Source organism: Lampetra planeri, chromosome 32, assembly GCF_965212315.1.
Source record: "Lampetra planeri chromosome 32, kcLamPlan1.2.h2, whole genome shotgun sequence".
NCBI classification, from domain to species: domain Eukaryota; kingdom Metazoa; phylum Chordata; class Hyperoartia; order Petromyzontiformes; family Petromyzontidae; genus Lampetra; species Lampetra planeri.
This window is the reverse complement of record NC_136138.1, coordinates 10,592,708-10,613,441: the sequence shown is the minus strand read 5'-3', so window position 1 is coordinate 10,613,441 and position 20,734 is coordinate 10,592,708. Positions and strand designations below refer to the sequence as shown.

The window sequence follows — 20,734 nt, the reverse complement described above, 5'->3', positions numbered from 1 at the left end:
CCGTACGGGAAATCGTACACTGGCCCCCTTTTTTCATTTTAATAGATTTAATCAATTGTCTTGGTGAACTTTAGACCCTCTCTATTTTTCACTCTTGCCTCCTACTTGCCGTGTTATCGCCAAACTGGGGCTCATTAAGCCGTGCGTGCATCTGTCGAACCCACCTCAGGCGTTTATCTACCTGCCTGCTAATTCCGCGGGTTTAGTTAATGGAAAAAGTCGGGGCTTCGTGTGGTGGTGAGGCCTCCGTGTATGATTACATTTGCTCATGGACTAACAAAAAGAAATTGTTGGCAAACAAATATCAAACTACGTTTCATTGCGCTGCCTCTTAGCAATGCGGGGGAGGGGGGGTGGGGGGCGGCGTGCGTGGGGGAGGATCGTGGAATCGATGCTCGCGGAAACGGGGTGGATCATTGACACGTGTTTATTTTTGGTTTGCAGCGCCGAGGTGGCCCGGTTGCTATTCGTCGGCCCCCCTCGCGTGTCCGCGGCGCGGCGATCGCGGCGCTGCGCACGGCGGTCAAATCTCGCGGCGCGGTGCCTCGCGTGAGCCGGCACCGACCCCCCGCCCCCCCCTCGTGTTGTTGGAGGCCGCGTTTTGTCGATCGTGGAAAAGCAGGGAGGGTATTTTGTGACCTCGTACGGACTCGGTCTACCAAGCAGACTGTCTCGTCCCATCCATACTTTGTGCAGGTCACAAAGAAACTCTCATTTCTTTAGAAGTTGCTTTTTGTGTCTAGTTTGTTGTCCTTTCCCCGCACCTCCGATTAGCACGGTTGGCTACGTACGGTGCGAAATAAGTTCAACGTACATACACATAAACATAGTACATACAGACAACTCACTCGCTCACCCACCCGCTCACTTGCGCACCCACTCACTCATCATCCTGCAGGTCAGAAGACTTCTTTCTGCCTGCCTCGACTTTGGAATTCACTCGCATTGTCTCCCTTCCAAAGTTCTTACAATAACCTTACTCGGTTCAAGAACCGTATCCACTCTTATCTATTACACCTTCAGTGGTGCTGTTTGTTGCTGGCTGCTTGGCATTTTAGGCTTCCTTGCCTGTAAGTCAGCGACCGTGATAAAAGGCGGCCGGGCGTAATGCTGGCCACCCACCCCTTCGAGCGCTGCGCCGGCCTTCCAAGGTTCTACCCGCGAACAGCACTTGCCCCAACAGCGTGTCAAGGCTACACGGGGGAGTCTTTGTCTTTGTAAGAACGACTGCTGCACCACGGCAGCCATTGAGGGTGCCTGGCCCACTTGGAGCCCTGAGCAGGAGGGGCGGAGGGGGGGCTAGTGCCCCCCTCCCAATCTATTAAACCCCAGTGAGGTGACGAGCGGTGTGAGCTAGAGATATGGATGTCGTGAGGTAATAGAGAAGCTGACAACAATAGATGTGCAGTGGGATGAGAGAAGAGGGATATGAATGTGCTCCTTTTTCTAAACCAGTGCGGCCATCCACAGTGGAGGGCTCTGATTGGCTTGGTTCACGTTCACGAGCTCCTTATGTTTATTAGGATTTGAATTTGAGACGATATTTTAGTTGTTGTCTTCGTGAACTCAACCCGGTTACCCCCCTCGATCTGCTTGGGGACCCCACGGTTGTGCTTGCTGTGACCACCTCCCACCACCACCACCACTCCCCGTGTGCTGTGTGACCTTAGTGACCTTAGTAAGCGATGAATGAAGAAAAAAACTCACGCACAAGTCGTGGAACGTACGTGATTACTCGGGCAGATGCAAAAAACATTCCTCTCCGCAAATGCCACCGTTGGGGAAGGCGCTCTGTACGGGGGGGGGGGTGGATGCTGTCAAGTGGTTTTGTTCTTAAAAGTCTGGGATTGTGTTGGTTCGTCCAAGCGGGTCCGCTCATCCCTGCTGCTGCTGCTGCTGAGTCATGCGGTTCGCAGGCACCTTCACCATGCCATTGTGCCATCAACAAGGCTGCGTGCGCGTGCAGGCGTCCGGGCGTCGTCGTAAGCGGGCAGGAAAGAACGGCTCCAAAGTTCAATCAAATCCGCAGGCGGCTGAACATGCCGAGGTGGGTTTTAATTTGGCGCGCAGTAACGCGTGGCGGTTATTCCGTTTTCTTGCAGTTTTGACTGGCCCAGCGAAGAGGTGGACACTCTTGTTGTTTTGGCTTTCACGGTCGTGTTCAGGAGACTTTTGTTGAACACCGTTGGGCTGCTTCGACTTCAAGCGTATTTTGTACGTTGGCCGGCGAACAAATACTAAAACTTTGGCGTGATGCAATATGTGAATGAATCCAGGAGGTTTATGGCCACCGAATATGGATACTGTGCTTCTGCCAGGCAGTACATTAGCAGTACTGTACTTGAGTGTCATTTGACCCCTATCAGTTCTCTGATTGGATAACAGCTACAGACTGCCAGCTTAAATCCGATATTCTATGCGGAGGTTGCTGTAATATACGGGATTGTATGTTTGACACGTAGGCTTTCACGACCAATATTATTCATAATAAAGCTTTTTGGGCTAGATTGCGTAAGTATAAATGTGTCGTAACCCTCCACCAACCGACACGGCCAGTGAGGTTTGTCACGTAAACAAAAACGCGCCGAGTAGTTTACTACTTCAACCCACCGATGTGTTGGAGAGTAAATCCACATTTACAATTCGCCTGATGATGCTGGTTTATGTAATTACCAGGGAAACGTCGTTACACAAATTGTAATTGTTGTGGATTTCCTCTCTAGCTCACCTGGTATGCAGGAGGTCGTGGGTTGGTTTCTGACCCTGACGCCTGCTGCTGTATATTTGGAGTTTGCATGTTTCTCTTACCGTGGTCGCGTGGATTTTTCTCCAGTTCCTCCGGTTTCTCCCTCAACATTTAGATCTAATCGACGTCACGCGTTTCGAGTATTTGGCTGCTATAATTTCCACACGACGACAAGCCACTTTGTTATCATCTGTGGCCGGGTCGCTTCTGAAAAATAAATCTACATCATAGCTCCGTGGGCCCTTACCTGGTGAAATAAAAAAAATCTGATGAGATTCGGATAAATGTGTGGCATACGCTTGGTCGCTTGTAAAACCGTCAACGTTGCCACCGCAACGAAGACAACGACGTTGCAACGGCGCACGGCCGTCGAATTTCGGCTTTAATTTCGGAGCTGTTTGTCTCACAAAGAAGATGAAGCAGCGCGCGACGATTTTGACGAGCTTGCGTCGTGAGAGCTGCCCGCCGGTGGCAGAGGCCGCTCCGCTTCGCCGTTTGAACCCCGGTCACATTTTGAGGCCTCCCCCCCCCCCCCCCCATTTAATTCTAAATTTGATGCAGTAATTTTAGCTGTGACGGTCCCACCTGATGACGGAGACTTGTGTTGCCTCCGAAACGTCGTGATTTATTATTTTATTTTATTTCCGTTATTACTTTTATTAACTTTTAATTTTATTTTTTACCGAAAAAACCTAAGAGTACCCCCCCCCTTTTGCCAATTCGCGCTTCCGAAACCGACCGACGTCCCGTTGACACTGGGCGGTGTGTGTTTCACCGCGGTCGGCGACTGGGGATAAGCCACCGGTTTGGATAGATAACGTCGACCCGTCGTGCAAGCTATTGTTTTTTTTTACTTTGCTCAAAACATTTGATAAGGTGCTTTTTGAATCGGCCAAAAGGATTGTGAGGACACTGGCTTTGTGATGAATAACTGCAGCACCTGTACGTATATTACGAAATAATATGAGTGGAGGGTGGTGGTGCGGTGGTTAGTCCACTGCGCTATGAAGCTGGTGACCTGAGTTCGATTCCTGGCCACGGCTAATATCACTGGCGAAGTGGCATCTCAACCGGCCCTGGGAAACTCGACCTTGACCAAACCCACACTGACCGGCCTGGTGAAGTATGGTCAAGCAACCCCCCCCCACCACTCCCCATGACTGACGAGAGTGTGGCAGAGGTCTTCACCGAGCGGTGGACTGACTGACAAAGGGCTGACATTTATTATGTTTATACCATTTAATTAATTGACACGCAAACAAGCGCTTAGCGAATTATTCTCGTCGACTCAACACCTCGCTCGGTGGCAGACGTAACGAAGATCCGCGACTCGCGACCGCTTTGTTAGCAGCAGCGGGCTGTGGTTGCCCTCCTTCGTGCAGCCTCCAGAAACGTCGCCGTGCGTTTGAAATAAATGACTCTGCATGGCAATCCCATGGCAACAGAGCTGCACGTGCTTCTGGCGTAGAATTAAGACAAATAATGTCATGCTCTTTGATAATGTAATGCACCTGTATACATTACACACACACACGGGGTGGGGGGCTGCAGTGGTGGCGTAGTTATTCGTGCACTGCGATACGAAACGTGTGACCTGGCCATGGGCTAAGATCAGTGGCGAGTTACGTCTGAACCAGCCCTGGGCCATGCCTTCACCAAACCGTACTTGCCAATGTGGTACGTAGGTACGTTGAACTTTTTTCGCACCGTACGTAGCCAACCGTGCCAATTGGAGGTGCAACAACGTTTGGTGAAGTATGGTCATAACCGACAGGGTGTAGGGGAGGGCTTCATCCAGCAGTGGATTAATAGAGGGCTATGAATTATCAATATTATTACATGCATGTAAAGATTCAAATCAAACTTGACTTATATATAGTACAATTCGTACAAAGAATTCCACACAAAGTGCTTTACAGGACCAAATTATATTCTTTGGGTCTTTCGGTAAAGTCACGTTGAACGAAAAAAAGTTGCAAAAAACTACGACGTTTCGATCGCAACACAAGCAGTCGTCATCAGGACGAAAAACTGAGGACTAAATAAAGCGACTGACGCAATGTAAAAACAACAATAAGAATGTCATAAAAAAATTACATCATTATAATGGTCTAATTTAAATGCATAATAAACACATAATCAAAGCATCCTAATTAAAAGCCAATCTAAAAAGCCAAAAGAGTAAAAAAACTACGCACGTTTTGGTACGGCGCATTGAGAAAGGTCCCCGTCAGTGCTGTGTGTGTGCGTGAGCGCGCCGCTACTGAACGCGTTTGAAGGCCGCTCTCGGTAGGCACGAACAGGAGGAGCGGCTGGCAAAGAAAAGAGTCACCGCACGCAGCCCGTTCCTCGACCCGCTCAGCCCCTCGTGGTCCACGACCACCGTCCCGTCGTCCCGAGCCGCACACAACCTCTCCGCGTCTCCTAGGGGGCGCTGGCTACGTAGACTTAGGAACCCAGTGCGTTCTCGTCGTGTCACTCTCGCTGTTACGCCGTCCTTCAACACCCCATCTGCTTATGGAAATGAGGCCCGAAGCTTTCGTCTGGTGCCCACACGGCCGGATGTTGCAAAAGCAGAAGTTTTCACTCACGCTGGTGCAGTTGCAGCTTGCTTGCCCGTTGCTGCCCGTTGCTGCTGTTTCTCCTGCTGCTGCTGCTGCTCTTGCCGCTGTGGCTATTTCTGCTGCTGCTGCTGGGAAGTTCCATTATTTCAGACAATCTCACTTTTTCGTCCACGCTGGGCTGCCGATGGTGCATTACGTTTTGTGGATCTCTCACCATTAGCATTTTACACGAATAAGCTGCATTTTCTTAAACTGTAGAAAGTTACCTTCAGAACGCCTACTGCGTACGTCACTGTATTCGTATTTTTACATTGTGCCCAAGGTTTGCCCACCTTGTGGCACTGCCCCGCTTCTGATGCAAAATACAAAAACAATCCCTGTCGGTAAATCTAACTGACAATGATCACCGTGTCACCATCGGGACGAACAGTTTAGCGTTCACCACGGACGATGGCCAGCGGTTGAGAATCGGAGCCGAGTGGCGGGCAAAGGCGGCAACAACGCCGGAGATCGCGTCCTCCGCCGAGATGGGAGCGGTGAAATCGACTCGCGCGCCAGCGCTCGATGGACTGTTGCATCGCGAGGCTGCGAGAAAGATGGTGACGGCTCGGGGAAGCCTTTGTCCGGCAGTGGACAGGTTCACGGCTCACGGTGTCGATGGACTTGATGTTCAGGCACCAGTTGGCGATGCTGTGGTGCGTGGCCAGCAATTGAACCTTGGTGCTGAGATGATTAAGTGTCGTGTGCTATCCGTTGCGTTCATTGTCATCTCACCACATGTGTAGACCCACAGATATAAATGCTACAGTCCTGCTGTCTATATATATATAAATAATACTGTCCCCGTGTATAATGGAGTTCATTTGTGCTTTGAAGTAAATCTGCCAATTGAAAGATGCAGGGCGGCAACAGGGGCTGTTGCGTGTGCCAAATTGTCAAGTTATTTCCAGTGCTGCGATGATATCCTTCCTATTGTCAAAGCTGCCTCCACCGTAATCCACGTTATGTGTGCAAGCTGCCAAGTGATTACATCCAGACTTAGTGGCTTTGGCTAGCGTATTCTGGTGGGCGTGGGGCTTTTTTTTATTTTTATCCTTCCCAGCAGCGAAATCTACCATCGCGCTGGCAAATCCAATCCGGTCACACACACCGCGAAGAACCCATCGGCGCACGGCGAGCAGTGTGGCAACCAAACCCTTGGCACAAGTGGCATGCGGGAGGTGATTGCGGCGCGTGTATCAGAAACTCGCGGATATGGCCGAACACCAGTGGCGCGGCGCGGTTTGGCATGTACGTACGTACGTTGACCTTCCTTTGCACCGTACGTGGCCAGCCGTGCTAATCGGAGGTGCTGTCAGTTACGTAATGTGTTTTTAGCATTTGCAAACGCGGACCTTGGTTGCAAGGAGGTAAATTGTGTCCCCCCCCCCCGTCCTATTTCCTCCCCTCTTCATATCCCAGTGGCCTGGGGCCCCTCCGACTCTTGGGACCTTCATAATCAACGATTTTTGGGTTTAGATCGCGTTATTTATAAATGTGTCGTAACCCTCCACCACCCGACACGGCCAATCAGTAAAAAAAGTGTCACGTTGACAAAAGACAAATAGTTCACTGCTTTAGCCCACCGGTGTGTTGAAGCGTGAAACCACAACATTTACAATTTGAGTACGACGTTTCGCTGGTAATTGCATCCAGCATCATCGGGCAATTCGCCAGAATGGTGAGGCTCTGCTGTGTCTCCCGTTCTTATATAGAGCAGCAGCAGGGTGACGTCATCATTAACTCATTAACTCATCAGGTGCAAAGATTTGAGGGGGGGGGTTATTGTAATGATATACTTGATTAGTAATAAGGCTATTGTTACGATGCGAGTTGTAGATTAGTAATCATTTGGAATGTGTTCTATTGTGATTATGCTACATTAATAATCAGTTAGTGCTTGTTTCCCTTATAAGGAATTGTAATGCATCTTATTTAATAATACGCTTCCAGGCCGCACTAAGCCTGTAGCTGTCTGAGCGATTAAAGTTATTTCTGTTTCTCTCAATCTCAATGGATTCTCTAATTAGTCTTTGCCAGTAGTAACTAGTTTTACACAACACTTCAACGTTGTCAAAATCAATTGAGTGTCCCTGTTGACAAGCATGTTCTGCCACTGCCGACAGTTGTGTTTGCGATAGTTTAATATTTCTCTGGTGTTCTTTTAGTCTTACACTAACGTTACGCCCTGTCTGTCCAATATAGCATCTGCCACATACACAATTAATCCGATATACACCTTCTGTTGATAATTTAGGTAATTCGTCTTTAGTGCACGTTACTAATTGTTGAATTTTGTGTACTGTACCAAATCTTACTGTAATGTTTTGCTTTTGCAAAACACGGGCTAATTTGTCAGTTACTCCTGAGATAAATGGTATTTTTATTGTTTTAATAATCTGATCGCTTTCAGCAGTGTTGCTTTGCGATCGTGATTTGGCATTTAGTGCTCTGTTAATTTGAGCATTATTGTAGCCATTCTGTCTTAGTGCTTCTTTAACATGTTTAATCTCTCTCTTGGGACCTTGTTGCAGTTGCACCGCCTGCACACTCAACGAGCACTCCGCTGCTTCAGTGCTGGAGTGTGGCGCCAGGTAATGGGCATGGGCACAGGAGAGGAACAGGGGGTGTGGTGACAATTTTTGTTCCACGCAAACTATTGGACCTGTGGTGGAGCGCGTTGGGTGCTAGGCAGTACGGCGCTGCCCGTCAATAGCCTTCATTGGTCCCCCCCAAGGTTTAATGTGGCCCCAGTTTAAAATTGTTCTATTGTGACTGCCATCGTATAATTCTTCCTGGGTTATGTTCTCATAGTCTATGCTGATTTAGATATCAAACTAAAGTAAAAGGCCATTTAAAGGCGTTCTGTGTCAACGGATCTCTAAGAAATCGAGGCCTGAGAGTGGACTCATGCATACTTCAGATGAGTTTACATTTTACTAATCATTTACATCCCTTTGCCAATCCACTGCTGAATGAGTGCCTCCCCATGCCGTGTCGATGAATTGGGTTGTTTGACAGTGCTGTACTTCAGTGCAGGTTGGTAAAAGGGGGCAGTTGGCGGTGGCCCAGGCCAGTTCCGATAGCACCTGACTACCGCTGTTGGTCATAATCGGGAATCGAACTTGTGGTGGCTGGTTTGATAGCGTCGTGCACTAACTACCGCACCATCCGCTCTCATAAAGTTGCACGTCTTTGTATTTTATCCGTGGAGTTCTGTAATATTGTATTTGTAAGGAAGGCCAAAGCTCTCCAGGGGGTATCTTGGGTATCGCCAAATCTTAATCAAGCTCCGATGCACTTTGCAGGGGGGCACGGAGCGGGGAAAGGCATTGAGACACAAGGGCACAGCTTCATAAATCTCTGGATCTATGTTTGGGGGTTTTTTTTTTCCACTTCAATCATTCACTCATGCGCAGCCCAGGCCACTGATGTGGTCAAGAGTTAGGTTTGGGAGGGGAATATACAGGCCAGAGCCTCTTGCTGGACTTTGTAGTTTGTCATATGGCTGGCAAATGTTGGGTTAATGTAATTCATATTCATTGCCATTGTGCGAGGTGGCGGGGATGGGGGGTATCTAGCATTAAAGGAAATTCAACAAGATGCTGTATAGATTGATGAAGCCACTTCTTGTCAAAACCCACCTTTTCAATCGAGATTAAAAACGAGTTGAGGGAATATCATGCATATGCCTGGATTAGGCAACGCTTTCCAATGGATGTATGTTTCTCCTGGGTAGTTTTTTATTAGCAGTAAGGAAGCCGATGGATGGATGGGTGGGTAGCTGTCAGGGCAAAATGCGAGTTTTTGTTAAATATTTGCAAATATGACGTTTTTCTCTGGATCGTTTCTCCCAAGTTATGGACCAAGCCCTGTTTTTGTTGGATGGATGGGCAGAGGTAATGCGTAAACACTTCCATGCGCGTTGGAAAGCATTGCCACTATATTCTTTCGTGGAACAGGAGAAAGTTATTAACCTTGTGAATCACTGATCTAACTGAAAGCGCTGATCAAATTAAACCACTCATATACCAGCCCGTATGTTTGAGAAAGCACCTTATACACAAGACACAAATTGACTGCAGCGGTATGGCATGTCTACGAGAATTTAGCTGCACCACGCGAATGAGATACGGACAAAGCTTTTGTCGTGTGTGTGCGCTTGTGTGTGTGTCTACACATTTTTATATATATTTTGCTCTTCGATTTAAAGCTTTCGTGACTGCAGGGATTCATCTTCTTGGTACTTGACAGACCTGTTCTCCACCTGAAGACGTCTGCTTGCGTTGTGGCCGAAACGTCGTGAGAATTATTTTATTATGTTTTATTTTTATTATTTTATTACTTCCCTTCTACGTGACTTTACCGAAAGAACCAAGAAGATATATTTTGCTCTTTAACCAATTTTCTCCTGGTTGCCCCATTGATGTCACGTCATCAGCAAAACCAGTCCATTCCGAAATCTCCAAGAGCAGCGCTACCCCCAGATGTTTAGAGAATTGCCCAGGAAAGCAGACGCAAACAGAGCTACTTCTGATACCCCTCCAAGTGTCCTGTCGTCCACACAGTGGAGGGCAGCACTTCCATACCCCCCCCCCCCCACTCTGTTTAAGAGGCAGAGCATCTACCGCGGCGTAGTATCAACTTGGCCCCAGGTGAGTTGGCGTCATTGGCTAGGTGAGTGTTGTGAGGCATGTCAAGTTGACCGTGAGCTACCAATACCCACCCCACCTGGGATGCAGGGTGTATTGTTTTACTTGCCGCTAATTAATTTCTCACTTGTAGCAAGAGGGAAATAAATGGAATGGCGAACGGAGTAAAAGAGACGCGCGCGCGCACACACACAAAACACTTGCGCGTGAAATGCACGCTGATCTGCAGGCCTGTGATGAGTTTTCGGGTTGTTACCGCGTGTTGTTCGGCACGATGTCCGACGTTTCGCTCCATGCCCTGGGAGCCTCTTCGAGATCTAAATTCAGGAACTGAACTCGGTTTTAAACCCGGAATCTCCGTGGTATCCGGCTCATTTCTCCAGATGCCACCCGGTCATCTGGAACCTGACAATGGCACTGAAGTGTTCGTCAGGGATAGCACCGAGGTGGCATTGTGCTCCCAGGTGACCTGGATTCTCCTGCTGCATCAGCTTGGCTATGCCGGTAGTGACGTGGGTCTTGGGTCCGGCTTGACGAAGACCGACTGAATCTTAATTTAGGAGCTTTCATGACTGCAGGAATTATTCTTTGGTTCTTTTCGGTTAAGTCACGTCTAAAAATAAAAAATAAAAAAATTAAAATAACATATTACGACGTTTCGATTGCTTGTGTTGCAATCGAAACGTCGTAATATGTTATTTAATTTTTTTTTTTTTTTTTTTAGACGTGACTTAACCGAAAAGAACCAAAGAAGAAGACCGACTGCTCCTTGCTAAGTGCCCGGTGGCTTCTTGACTGCGTTCGATTGTTTGCGGTGCGCGTAGAGACGGTCGCCCATCCCGGGGATCCTCTTGGCTCGACTGCCGCAGGGCAACGGAATGGTCGAGATGAGATGTGATGTTAGGTGCGTTGGGATAGCGAGGCATGTAAGCGAGCACCGTGTAAATGCGAGTCGTCGCCCTTAACAGCAAGGGGATACCGTCATCCACTTTGCAAGCGATAAAATTATATCGAATAATTTAGCGCCTTTGGTGTTTGCACCATTCTGTGAGCGCGAGTCCACCACATCGCTGTCAGCCCCTTCCGTGCCGACATTATTACAGACCAGTTCAGATCTTATTGGTCACCCTGTGCCCTTATAAATCTCAACGTTCATCCTACAAAGTCCCATCATCACAAGGGAGAAACACAAACAAATAGACCAACAATTTTGTTGTTGTTGCCCGTATTGAAACGGCTGTACGGCGTATGGACCTGAAAACTGAATTGGTATGGACCTGAATTTCCCTGTGCAAGAATACGGGGTATAAACCGCATGGGTTGTCACCTGTGCCATCACGGAGGCGCTAACCCAGCTTTGTGCAGTTCGCGATGCCCGTAAATCGAGAGAGCGAGAGGGTGCGAGACGTTTCACCCAGGTGGTGGTCGTGTGATCGATGTGTTCCTGCATGAACACGCCCCGCAAGACCACCCGCTGCTCTCCACAACGGCTGCGTAAACGGTTCTCGCTCGACGACGCGCGTGCCTCTGTTCTGCAACGTGTCCGCGCCGCCGTGTGTGGCAGCGTTGACGACGGCGACGACGACAAAAGAATAGAAGCCGACAAAAATAAATAACGATAGCGACGATACACTCTGCCAGCTCCTGTAAAATAATCTTTTTTTTATACATTCGGGTCGGCCTTTGGAGGAAAACAAAAAAAGATGTCCCCGTTACCAAGACACGTCCTGTGTGCTTGGCCAACGTTCCGTGACGGAGTCGCGTTGCACCCACCACCACCACCACCGCCCCCGTCGGAGGTGCGACTGTGACCGATGAGCATTCACCTGCCGCTGGAGTTCACGGAAACCCGCGGGAGGACCGAGCGAACGCTGGGCGGTGACGCTCCACGGGGGAATCGTATTCCGAGTCTCTCGCGGCGGTGGTCCCAAATCTTCCCCCAAGGGGGGTGGAGGAATCGCGAAGGAATTGACCGGCCCCAGCTCTCAAACATCTCCTCAGACATGCTCAGCCCTTCGCGTCAATCCGCTGCTGAGTGAGGAACTCTGTGCACTGCATGTTGAACTTCTTTCGCACCCTACAAAGCCAACCGTGCTCATCGGAGGTGCGGGGTTAGGACAACAAATGTGTTATTGACCATACTTCACTATGCTGGTCGGTGCCGGTTAGTCAAAGGAGGGAACACAGATCCGAGAGCATAGAAGTAAAGTACAACAATGGATTTTTCTGGACTCCCCTCTGCTGTCCACCAAGTAGCTCTACAGACTATAACAAACTATGAATCTTGATTTGAAACTATTAATGCCTAGTGGTCACCCATAAGAGCACTGTCTAGGCTGAGTTATGGGAATATCTGTGACATTGCAGGTGATATGGTTGTGGGCAATGCATCTCATCAATTGTATCCCAGTGAGATGCTTGGGTTTTCTTTCACCCGTTATCTCCATTCAATGCCACCAAGGTGAGCACTCGCATGTACATCGTGTGTGATGTGGCCAGACATTCCAAGGAAGGCCATCCTTGCAATGAGTCTCGAGACTCAGTTGCCAACGATTGCCCAGGAAAGCCTCGGCCGTGTCTCAAGTCTGCTACATCGGGAAGTTTGTCCGGTTGCCAAGAAGGAGTTGCCTTTCATGCGGAAAGAAACCGCAGTTACCAGGAGAAAAAAGCCCACGATGCCGTACCAGAGGGCAACACTTGGCGCTGACATCTCCTGGCTACGTGGCTGCCCCCGTGCTTTCGCTTTTAAAATTTAAAAGTACGTTCAGTCGACAGACTTTGCTCCGGAAGTTTGGCCACGAGTAGCTCGCAGAGAAGCGACACCGTTTCTCGTTTAGTTTTTCTGCACTTGCGGAAATTTACACGCCGGCGTGCGACAAGGAGGAGGAGGACGACGATGATGTTATCACTTCTCCAAGGCTGATGTCAGCGGAAGACGAGTTTTTGTTGTTTGAGCGGTGGCATATTTTTTTTGGCGCAAGCTTAGTCTGCGTCCGCGCCGCCTTTGTCTGTCAGAACAACAACAACAAAAATCACCGCGTGTCATCGCAACCTCGCACCGACGCTTCCCACCCCCCCAATCCCACCATCTCACGGCGGCCTCCCGAGGCTCGACGCAGCACGGGGGGGGGGGGGGTGCGATTTGTGCTCTCGAGTTATTGACGACTCGGCGACTTGGCGACGGGCGGGCCCAGGACGGACAGCGCCTGGCGCGCGAACCCCCAGGAAGCCGCTCGCCGAGCCTGGCCAAAGCGACGGCGGCGGCGGCGTTCATTAGTTCACAGCAGCTAGCTGCTCCCCCCCCCCCAACCTCGCACCAGATGGTCCGCGGATCGGCAGCAAAACTCCTCAACGTCTCCAAAGTCTGAAAATGTGCAGCGAGTGACCGCGCTTCAACTTTATTATTATTTTAAAACGTGAGGCGCGCGTTGCGTGTGTCCTCGCATACACCCTCTCGGCAGTGTCGAATTTCCCCTTTAGGCCGGAGAGAACAACCCTCGAGTCAAATGAGCTTGAGGCTCCGAAACAAGAGGGGCAGCATCCGCGCTCCCGCCCCGACCGCCCGCACGGCTCCTTGGGCCCCCGCATGCGCCACCCCGCCACCCCCTCCACCTCACCACCACCACCACCCCCCCCCCCATCGCCCACATCCCCATCAGAACGCTGCGTGTTGACAGCGTTTTGTTTGCGCCAAGCCCGGCCCCGCGCAAGGCTCCCCTTGCCCTAGAGGTTCTTCCTCCTCCTCTTCACGAAGGTGGTAACCGATGAATTTCACGAAGGGGGGGAGATATCAACGGTTCACACGGGTCAGCGCCTCGCCGTGACGAAATGTCTCCTTCGAGGTCGGCGGTAAAGGCGCGGGCCCTGCAACTGCTGGCTCACGCCACCGCTGGCGGAAGGGGCCTCTACGCTAGAGGGGATCTCTACAGAGGCCCCCCCCCACCGCCTATAGGAGGTCATTTTTGGCCTACTCTTCCACGCTGGCCAATCTTCGCAGCAGAGGAGGGAGTAGCCACACTCTATCCCCACCGTGCTGCGTATCTTGCCGATCGACGTGCTCTGCTGTACGTACGTACGCTATGTTGAACTTGTACGTACGTATGTGTGCGTGTTGAACTTCTTTCGCACCGTACGCAGCCAACCGTGCTTATCGGAGGTGCGGGGAAAGGACAGCAAACTGGACACAGAAATCATTCACACTGCCTGGGGTGGACAGAAGGGGAGAAGGGAATTTAAGAAACTTGCCCACACCAGGAGATCGTTTAGAACCGGCGACCTCTGGATTGTCCAATTGGTTCACCATTGCACCATGGCAGTATCCCACGAATAAACGTAAACTTGTTTATTGCACGCGAGCGATATTGTTGTTTGTGTTGTACACTTCCGTGTGTCCAGAGGTGCGGTTGTGACATTATACGGATCGTGACTTAATTTGTTTGACTCTGCTATATTTATTCAGATGCTGTGTGAGAGAGATGTGTGTTATTTTGTCTCCTTGGCATAAAAAGGTCATATTACATTAGCGTATGGCAGATGCTGGCCATGTGCCGAAACGCCATGCATTTGTTGTGCTTCGTGTCCTTGAAATGCACCGTCGTGCATAAACGGGCTTTACTCGAGCGATGTCCCGACCGACGCATGCCCCTGCAGGGTCGCGCAGGCCCACGGACACTGCGGGGCACAGGGAGAGGGAAGCCCCGGGAGCTTGCGCCGCAGTGGCGGTGGCTGACGGATGATGACATCAGCCGCGTTGTGGCCGCGACCACGTCGTGAGCCAACGCTGTGCAGCTGCGCGGTGTGGGTGGGGTGGTGGGGGGACGCGCACGTGTAGGCTGCCTCGTGGTGGGTGCTGCGGGCAGGGCTGGGTTGGTGCGGGCAGGGCAGAGCTGGCGCGAGGAGGGGACGTGACGGCAGGGGATGGTTGGAACTTCGGTCCGCTTGCTCGCTGGCTCGACAACCCCGTAACGGAAAGTGGGAAAGTGAGCGGGGGGGTTGGGGGGAGAGGCTAAGCACACCCCCCCCCCCCCCCATATTTAAAAATAAACATTTTTTGTAGCCTCGTTTCTAGAGTTTTATTCGTTTCCTTAAATGCAAGATGAGAATGTAGTTTGTTTCCATCGTAAACAATTCTCCCGTACCTGTACCGTGGCAGTAAGAATCGATGGGTAATCGGTGACCTCTCACGAATTTAGAGCAATCGGACGCCTCGCCTCGTGTTACTCTTGTTTACAACGGCCCTCGGTCTTCAGAGCTCGGGTTCACCGCCGTGCTGAGACCGGCACAAGCTCGTTCAACACCCCTCACACGGCCTCGTCTGTCGCCCGTCCTGCTGGCGGGAGCACTCTCTTCGTGGTTGGCACACTGCACAGGTCACAGCCGCTTAGATTCCAACTCCTGGTTCGATGCCCGGAGCGAAAGTTGAAACGACGGGCAAAGTTTCGTCAACGTCCTCTCTCTGTCCCACCCAGCAGCGGTGCGCACGGGGTACAACCCACAGGCTGATTTCGATTTAAAGCTTTCGTGACTGCAGGGATTCATCTTCTTGGTTCTTTCGGTAAAGTCACGTAGAAGGGAAATAATAAAATAATAAAAATAAAACATACTAAAATAATTCTCACGACGTTTCATTCAGACGCTGTCTTTCCGACAGACCTGTTCTTCACCTGAGGACGGCTGCCGATTGCGTTGTGGCCGAAACGTCGTGAGAATTATTTTATCGAGTTTTATTTTTATTATTTTATTATTTCCCTTCTACGTGACTTTACCGAAAGAACCAAGAAGATGAACCACAGGCTGGTCGATGGGCAGGTCGCGTGCGCTGGGCTAAAGTGTCGCTGGCTCCCCACCTCTTCCAAGACGTCTGGCCAGCGTGGAAGAGTAGGCCAAAATTCCTCCAGCCGGGTGGGGGGGGGGGGCTCTCATAGAGCTTTGGTGGACGCCCTTCCCCCAGTAGTAGTGTGAACAAGCGATTGCAGGGGTTCGCCTTTACCGTGTGTGGAACGCGCTCGGTTTGTGTGTGTCTTTAATGCACTTTGACGATGATGCACTATCACTCATTCTTTCTTGGGTTTTTCTCTCGGCTGTCATCGAGGCGATGTCTCTGGGTGTCTTTCGGCTACAAAACGTAAAAGCCAGTCTCTCCCCCTTCGCGAAACGTCACCTTAAAAGCACCCCCCCCCCCCTCTGGACAGGAACAAACGAATCTCAGTGAGGCTTTCACTCGGCGGCGAAGTTCAGGGGCTTGATTGATCGGATTTGGCCAAGGGGTGTCACCTTCGCTATAAATAAAGACATTGGTACATACTGTGTGCGTGCGTGCGTTTTTTTACGTTCCATTCAGCTTCATCCGAGTGTTGCGCGAGGAAGAAAATTCATGCACGCGTTGCCAAAGAATGGGAATTGACAACTGCTGAGGGACTTGCACTGCTGTGTGGCAGTAAGAGCATTATTTTCCCTATTCTATGGATTGTAAGATTTACATCTCCCCCCCCCCCCCACTGTGTATATCAACTCAGTAGTTAGGGGTGCATCTTCTAGTCCGGTCAGGGTTTGTGTGTGTGCGTGTGTATAACTTTATTGACACCGGGCACAGGTTTGGGGTGCGTTGTGGAGAATAGTTCACTTGTGTTGAGGTGGAGCAGCAAGCAGTGTGTGTACCACCCTGAGTGAAGACAGTGGCCCCCAGATATGACAGATCGCCCACGGGCTACTGTTGTTAGCGAGCACCTATTCAGGGGCCGTCTATAAATGACGTTACACACCTACGGGGGGGGGGGGGGGGTCAGACATTTGTGACGATGTGTGACATGGGGAGGGCGGGTTTGAGAAATGTGACATCACACCAAAATGCGCAACTTTAAATAAATATAGACAACACGTTCTACTAAATTAAATAGACTTTTAAATCAATGTTTTCTCCTACAACATCAGAGTGCAGCGCCACATTAAATACACACTACAATGACAATAGTTGAAAGCGATTTGAAGCATGTTTTATTTTTGGGGGCGGAGGGGGCAGAGCTTTGTGACGTCATATTTGAGGGGGGGTCTGACTTTTTGTGACGCCGTGTGACGAGGGGGTCAAAAATCGCGTGACGTCATTTATGGACGGCCCCTTAACCCCTCCGGTGGCCGCGTGTGCCTTCCAGACGGTGGTTTGCGATGCAGGACTCGGGGGGTGCTGAGTCGCTAGGCAACAGTGCGGCCAATCAGGCGCGAGCCAACGGGCGGAGCGGCCAATCGGAGGGCGGCGGAGGAGAGGGGCAACCGTCGTCAGGGGAAGTTAGCGCGGCTGACCTCTTGCACCTCCAGCAACAGGTGAGACTGGGGACCAGTGGGGGCACGCAGGGCCCGCACAGGTGCCAATTCAATTCTGTTGAACACTTTCCAGCTCTGTCCGTCTGTCCGTATCACCAACTCTCTGTAATGGGAAAGGTTATCCAATGTGAACAATGTGTTCTTGTAAAGTTGTGTTATTGGTGACTTGTCCTAGAGAATGCCGAACAAGTTTGTTGAAAGATTGCCCAAAACCTTGGTGATAGAAAAAATGGCCGACAAGGATAAGCGTTACCTTTGGCGGCCATGGCGATGATTTCATTACATGTAATGTCAGATTTCTGAGTTACACACACCTCTCCACCCCCACTAATGACATCATAATGTATCATATCAACTTACAATGTCACTTGTCACGTTTCGTGTGATGCCATCTCCTTTTGCGGCTTGGAACGTATCACAACAGAATGTTGAAAACCGTTACGAAAGTTAAACTCATGTTCGGGAATATCCTTATTTACAGTTTACTTGACCTCTTTTGAATGGATTATCTGTCATGAGACAGATCATCCATTCAGAGCCGTGCATCCCTCCTGTGTTAGAGAACGAACCACTGAAGTAGACTTCACAGAACTACCGCTGAGATCCCTTGAAGTGACCTCTGGTCCACACAGTCGAGGGCGGCACTGTCCCACCCACCCCACCAAGTCAAAAGCGATATTTTAAATTCTCAGAGCTGGAAATTACCCAAGTTAAGTGCAGAACCAAATGTAATGTCATGTTTTTGTATTGTTCATTGGTGACCGGGCCAAGGCCAACTCGCTACACTCGAGAACCTGGCTTAATGAAACTCAGGATTCATATTCTTGGTTCTTTCGGTAAAGTCCCTTCTACGTGACTTTACCGAAAGAACCAAGAATATGAATCCCTGCAGTCACGAAAGCTTTAAATCGAAAGTCAGGATGTCAGTGGTACCAGCTCAGCTCTCTGATCTCTGAGCCGCCAGGCCATCTTGTGCCATTTTATTCTTAAACTTCAAAAACATAAAAAAAATAGATAATAATGGATATTTCAACGAGTATGCCGGTGATGCACCCACTCCGTCTCCATTGAGAAGCTGGACAAATACATCGGCTTATTCGTATTCAAATGGGATTGTGTAAGTTGAGTGATTTACCATTTCCTAAAATGGAATTGTTTTGTTGTAATAGCCACTACTGGCCTCGTGTGCTGTGAATTGCACTTTTTTTTACAGTAACATCCTAATATTAGCTGTCTACGAACGGACAGAATCTTTAAAGTGTATCTTATTTTGACGTAAAAATCATTCTCAGTACTTACTAAACACATTTGTTTAACGCGATATTACATGTAGATTTTTTTTATCCTGTTCGTGAGTAGAATTAGTTTTTTCTGGACAAACATAAATTTTTTACTCATCCCTATTGATTTTCTAAATCGCTTTCATGAAATCAGCGGCACATATTGAAAGCAAAAAAACCCTCGTAATTGTAAATCCGCTAAAGCGTCCTTTCCACGCGAGCAAGTGAAAATGACGAGGTGTATGGTTCACTTGAGAATCAAACGAGAGATGTGGTTGCGAGAACATTCCACATCCTAACGACACCTCCACTCACCGCACTTCCATCATCGTCATATGCCACAATCAGTCGACTGCTGGTTGAAGGCTCAAGTTCAAGTTCATTTATTAGTATAGCCCTGTGAGCCATTCGGCTCTTGAATCGGGTGCAACCGCAACAAAAAAAAACAAAAACATGAACAAAAAACATCTTAAAGTGAATATGTGACTGAGTGCAAACAGAAAATCCAATAAAAGACAGCAAAATATTGCAGAAAAAGCACCGTACACCAACACTGTGTGCAAAAATCCCAGTGGGATGCAAGTCAAAAGGCCTCCCCAAGGAAACAAAATGAATGACAAAGCGTGGGGACAGCTCCATCCAGCAGTGGATCAACAAAGGGTTGTAAGTTATGATCGTCTGTCGGTTCGTTATAATTAACCGATGTGCATTGGGTAAGCATAGGTAGAGTTGCTTTGTTGATGTATATGATGTTGCTGCAAACAATCGTAAAAGTATTGCGAGTGAAGCGTGAATCTCTCGTAACCCTGCAACACCAACGTTTATTTTCCAGACCAGTTAAATAAACTTTATTCTCTGCAGGTGCATCGTTTAACATTTCCAGATATTAAACACGTTAAATTATTTTAAATACCATTTTTTATGACGTTTTACATCAAAACGACAGAGACGTAAACATAATTTGTACGAGGTCGGCTGTCTCGATGTTATGCAAATGTTATGCCACTTTAGAGCATCGAGCGAGCACCACGGAGACCTCGGTTCGAACCCTGGGCTGCCCGATTCTCAGCCAGCTCTATGCCGAATGTCCTATCGGCGTCGTCTTGGTACGACAACGTGTCTGCGCAGGGACAGCTGTCATCAGGGAGTCCCCTCGGCTAACAAAAATACAAAAAGTGGAAAATAAAAAAACGACAGCCAAGCATTGCAATGATTGAGACGAGATGGTGGTGGCTTCATGGAAAGCCCTCGGCAATGTAACGGTCATGGCTCATGTAAGGCACTCTGAGATGCTGGGACAACCTACTTGCTATCCTGCTTCCTACAGGTGAGTTGTAGCTGCTGCAGGATGGGCCTTTCAGACACAACAGCTCTATCTCTTCAAGATTCGCCAACCCCCCCTCCTCTTACAGTGGCTGGCTTACAAGCGTGCATCACCGTAACGCCAAACACATTGTCAACAGAGGCGGAAATCTGATGTTCATCGAAACTTGACTGACGCTGAAACATTGAACACCAACATTTGTGTGTGTGTGGCTGTGTGTGTGTGTGTGGCTGTGTGTGTGTGTGTGCGGCTGTGTGTGTGTGTGCGGTTAGCGCGCTGCGCTATGAACCCGGCGACCTGGGTTCGATTCCCGCTCACGGCCAACACCTGTGACGATTATCTGAACCGGTCATGGGCCTCCCCTAGGTCGACTCAGCCTCAAATGAGTGCCTGGTGCGGTGTGTAAACATCGCCACTGGGGAGACAAAGGCGGTCGGGCGTGGTGCTGGCCACCCACCCCCTCGTGTACCGTTCCGGCCATCATAGGTGCTCGCTCACAGCACTTGCCCCTACAGTCTGTTAAGGCTATACGGGGGATCTTTTATCTTTGTGTGCGCATGGGGAGCAGTGGCGTAGTGGTTAGCGCACTGATAACAAACCCGGTGACCTGAGTTCCATTCCTAGATAGAACTAACATCGGTGGCTGAGAGCTGTGCTGGTCCTGGGCCTAGCCTATGTAGACTCAGCCTTCAAGGAGTTCCTGGTGAAGCGCTTAAGAAAACGAGTACTGGGGGAGAAGACAGAGATGACCCGGCGTGGGGTGTCGACCACGCCATCGCCTCGTGCACCACGCTGCCTTTAATAGGTGCTCG

The 20,734-nt window shown here is 49.6% G+C and overlaps 1 protein-coding gene across 7 annotated transcripts in view; it reads left to right on the top strand.

The window, feature by feature from the left end:
• Window positions 1–20,734, top strand: part of LOC144729454 (forkhead box protein P1-like) — a 198,892-nt gene that overhangs the window by 70,697 nt on the left and 107,461 nt on the right. For 6 of the 7 annotated variants that reach the window (XM_078609756.1, XM_078609757.1, XM_078609760.1 and 3 more), the window contains one exon: window positions 17,150–17,318. In XM_078609756.1, the coding sequence (XP_078465882.1) occupies window positions 17,163–17,318 (156 nt within the window). In that variant the 5' untranslated portion in view covers window positions 17,150–17,162. Of the gene's footprint in view, window positions 1–15,959; window positions 16,438–17,149; window positions 17,319–20,734 lie in introns of those variants that run through there. The other variant, XM_078609755.1, reaches the window with a different exon arrangement.